Source organism: Elephantulus edwardii, unplaced genomic scaffold (assembly GCF_000299155.1).
Source record: "Elephantulus edwardii isolate Elephantulus edwardi_28Jun2011 unplaced genomic scaffold, EleEdw1.0 scaffold00068, whole genome shotgun sequence".
Classification (NCBI taxonomy): domain Eukaryota; kingdom Metazoa; phylum Chordata; class Mammalia; order Macroscelidea; family Macroscelididae; genus Elephantulus; species Elephantulus edwardii.
The window spans coordinates 643,226-647,601 of NW_006399818.1; the positions used below are offsets into that span (position 1 = coordinate 643,226).

General features: G+C 37.0%; 1 protein-coding gene across 1 annotated transcript in view; it reads right to left on the reverse strand.

Annotated features, from left to right (window-relative positions):
• Positions 1 to 237: 237 nt before the first annotated feature.
• The window catches only part of FGD6 (FYVE, RhoGEF and PH domain containing 6), a 164,278-nt gene continuing 160,139 nt past the window's right edge, over positions 238 to 4,376 (reverse strand). The window contains exons 20-22 of the mRNA XM_006888563.1: positions 3,283 to 3,411; positions 2,345 to 2,493; positions 238 to 796 (exon numbers count right to left, since the gene is read on the reverse strand). Coding sequence (XP_006888625.1) covers positions 760 to 796; positions 2,345 to 2,493; positions 3,283 to 3,411 — 315 coding nt within the window. The 3' untranslated portion in view covers positions 238 to 759. The remainder of the gene's footprint in view (positions 797 to 2,344; positions 2,494 to 3,282; positions 3,412 to 4,376) is intronic.

Below are 4,376 nucleotides of genomic sequence, written 5' to 3' on the forward strand. Positions count from 1 at the left end.
GACAACCAGAGCTCCGTTTTTTAAGCCTGTAGAGTTTTCTCAGCAAATGAAAACATCCTCATTCTTTTTCACAATTCAGTAAAAAGTACATTCAGTTTCTATACCTTTGCGAAAGTTTCCTGATGATGTTAACATTTACCCTGGCCAAACGAGGTACATAACACTAGAAAAACTTTAGATAATATACTGGAATTTCATTTCACAGTCATTGAGGTAGAAGCAGGTCATGTTTTTTTCCATTAAAAGGTAGAAAAATTTATCTAAATCTATTGAACTGATTCAAAGACATGTATATTTTTCACCAATAGTTTTATAATAACCATCATTTTTGAACCACACAGCATGGAAATTTGACCCTTGCTATGTTTTTTATTTACAAAGATTTACCACATGTAAGAATGTTACAATGTAAGGTAGAAAAACGGTGTTGACTGTGTAAAAAAAAGATAATACAGTATATTTAAGGAAGATTTCAGGTCTTCAAAGAAAAGGTAATTTAGAATTCAGTGTGAGTCTCAGAAATAATTCTGACCAATCAGTAAACACACAAGGTGTTAGTTAATAAATAACATATATGAAAAAAATAAACACCTAAAAAAAATACCTTATACCTAGAAAAGTAATTTTATAGACCAAACTGACAGCTTGGCTGGATTAATCCTGGCAATGTTTCATTTTATAAAATTTTTCTGTTGCTTTTACTCTGTTTTGATGAAATTTCATCCATTTGGAATTGCTGACGAGATGAAACTGATACTGCTACAATATCGTGCCTTCCTGAAATGCTTCTATCCACCTATTAATTAAAAGAGATCGATTAGATTTGTAAAATCGGATGGATATATGAAAAAAAATTAGAGTTAATAGCTGAGTCAGTGGTTGGTTACCAGAACAGTATATAAAAGATCTTTCCTATTATAAGCTACAATTCTGTATGTTTTTCTGTAATGTCAAGTCAGAACCCATCCCTAGCTGACCAGCCAGCGGGTTTTCAGAGGCAGTAAATTGTATAGGAAGAGACTGCCCCTCTTTGTCCCTTGCAGCAGCTGATGGATTCTAACTCTCTGTATTGGTGACAATTCCTCACTACTAAGCCACCAGCGCTCCCACCAGTGGATTTTTCAGAGGCTTAAATCGCCCAGAAGGACACTGCCCATCACATGAAACAGCAGGTGGATTCGAACTGCATGCCTTTGAGTTGGCAGCACAATTCCTTGGCACCAGAGCGCTCTCTACAATTCTGAATAATGGAACTACCTCTTATTGGGTTATGTGGTCCACCACTACTAGAGTGTTTCTCTTATATCTGTGAGGAGCAGGAAAGGGGCTATTTCATGTAAAAGCCTCATGAACCCCTGATGCTCCCATTTAATTGGTCATCAGTATGATGATGAATATAAATAAAAGGCAAGAGAAGAATAATGTGTTATTAAGAGACAAAATAGAAAAACAGTCTTCAGTACCCCTGAAGGAATTACATGCAGGAGCAATTGTATTCTTCAGAAACTCCACTGGAGAGTCAGGTACAAGTTAGTTCCGAATTGATGGCAATGGGTTATCCTAACTTAAAACTTTAAAAAAGTCTCATAAAATATAACACTTAGCTGCCTGATATTCAAAGACATAGGCTGGTAATTAATTCAAACTGCCTAAAAAATGTAAAACCTAGCCACATGCAAAACAACAAACTTCTCTACAATTTTCATTCCAATGGAAAATTATATGTACCTCTTGCTGAAACAAAGAATGCATATTTTGTAAGGCGAAAAGAGAATTAAAATGAAAGAGGTTTTGTTCATAAAATACCTCGACCCAACAGAGATATGGCCCTCTATGTTAAGCAATCCCATGACATCTAAATAAATATCTTTGGAATCTTAAAGAGACCGTTCAGTCTCTCCCATCCAAAATGACTTCCATTTCCTTCTACTCAGTCATCAGCAAGGGAGCCTCTTAATGTGTTTGACCTTTTCCCCAAAGAAGAAAGTTAGCAAGCAGCTGTTTAAACTCCTGCTGTTCCATGGCACAATTGAAACACTGGATTGCCAAAGTCCTGGAATGTTTCAAGGGAAGATTCTTACCCTCATTGCAGGAGGTCAAATACCTCAGCTCCCCTTCCTTTCAGCAGAGCAGCATCACGCTGCTTCCTCTAAAGTCATGCATAGACAATAATGGCCTTTGGACAAGATTACCTATTTTCTTTTCCTCTCTGCCTCCAGAAAGTATCTGACACCCATGTCTGGTTTTAAAAACAACTCTTCTCAAAAACAGAGCTCTAGTTTAAATTCTTTAAAGGATCAACTTGAAATCTCATGTATAAAAGAAATAGTCCCAAGTTACTTACTTCTGAGCTGAGTGAGCATCTTCTGCTTTGAATACATAAAATAGCATGTTTTTGTGCAGCAACTGAAATACTTTAGACTCCGAGTTCTCATCTTTGACTTTAGAGACAGTGAATCCTAACAAAGGCTGGCTCTCCAAAGCTGCCACGTCCTAATGAGAAAATACACACAATGGAGATGGCCTTCAGAGGAGGGCAAAATTCATATGTGAGAATGCTTCATCTCTGCAGCTCTAATTACATTTAAGGACATGCATTTAAGACACTGAAAATAACATTAATTCTTCACTTATTCAACAATCTTTATTGAGCCAGGCCTTTGCCACGTAGGATGTTTTGCAATCTACTCAGTGAATTCCTTAGGTTGTTAATGTAACTCTGGGAGACAGACTTTGTATTACTATTTTATGGATTCAGAGAATATAGCTCAGAAGGGTGAGCTATCTCCCCCAGGTTGTAGTAAGACAAAGTTTGGAACATAATGCTGTGGTTTTCACAGAATGTTGAATACATAAGCAGAATGAGATAAAAAAAATGGGTAGAATTACAGCAAATAGCCAGAAAGTGTTCATAAGCCACACAATGCCTATCTGTACTGGTGCTTGGCCAATGGAGACTAGGGAAGAGTGAAAGGCATGTTACTCAAGAAAGTATGACAAAGAAGCCTTAAGTTTTACCAAAATCCTTAATAGTCACATGACACCAAAAATGCTTGTATTCTAATACTTTGGATTATTAACACATTAGGAAAAAAAATACACATTTGAATCAGGTCAAAACAAGAATACTGTTTATGCTAAAAATAACAGCAGCAAAAATTCCCCTCTTCTAAAGTAAAAATATATACAAAACAAATATAGTCTCACAAAACTATACTGATATTTTATTTCCAGTTGGCATTATAAAACAAGACCCCAAAATCATTCTATTCTGCACCTTACCTCACTTGCAGCGTATGTGTACAGCACTTTATTTTTTATGACAAACCACAAGTGTTTCCAAGGTTTTTTATTGCCCTTTGATCTGTACAAGTAGCCACTCATAGAAGAATCTTCCGTGTTTGCAGATACCTAGATAAGCAAGTCCAGTATGTAGGTTAGTGATTTTCAGAAAAACAAAAAAAGTAAAATAATTTTTGATCAACAGTGGCACTCTGCAATATTTGTCCTTTTGTGACTGAGCTATTTCACTCGGCATAATATCCTCCAGGGTCATCTACTTTGTATATTTCATGAGTTCTTTGTTTTTCAATGCAGTATAGTATTTCATTGTGTGAATATACCATTTCTTTATTGATGGACACTTGAGTTATTTCCAACTCTTTGCTGTTGTGAACAAAGCCGCAATAAACATGGGTGTGCATGATATAAGAATTTTTAATAATCTTAGTATTTGATCTTTAAATTTTGTTTTGGAGGAAAAAAAAAAGAGAAAAGTGGTTGTCTGCTAACCAAAACACTGGTGGTTCAAATCCATTATCTATTTCCAGGGAGAAAGGTGTGGCCATCAGCTTCTGGAAAGAACACAACCAAGGAAACTCTTTGGTATAGTTGAACTCTGTCTAATGGGGATGCTATGAGTAGAATCAACTCAATGGCAATGAGTATCCTTCATATTCATAAAGGCTAAGAAAAATCTTAATCACCATGCAAAAGATAGTATGCTTCTAATGATTATAACCTGGTTGTTGTTGTTGTTGTTGTTATGTGCCATAGAGTCGCTTGCGACTCATAGCGACCCTATGTACAACAGCCCTAAACTCTGCTCTGTCTTGTGCCAATCACACTGTCTCCAACACTCCATCCCGATTATCCCAGTCACTGAATCAATCCACCACATAGAGGGCCTTCCCCTCCTGCGCTGTCCCTCCACCCTCCCAAGCATGATGTCCTTCTCCAAGGATCGGTCTCTCCTCACAACATGTCCACAGTATGTTAGACGGAACCTCAGAATCCTTGCCTCCAAGGAGCCACCAGGTTTAACCCTTTCCAGGATGAATCTGTTTGTTTTCCTAGCAGTCCATGGTATTCTCAAT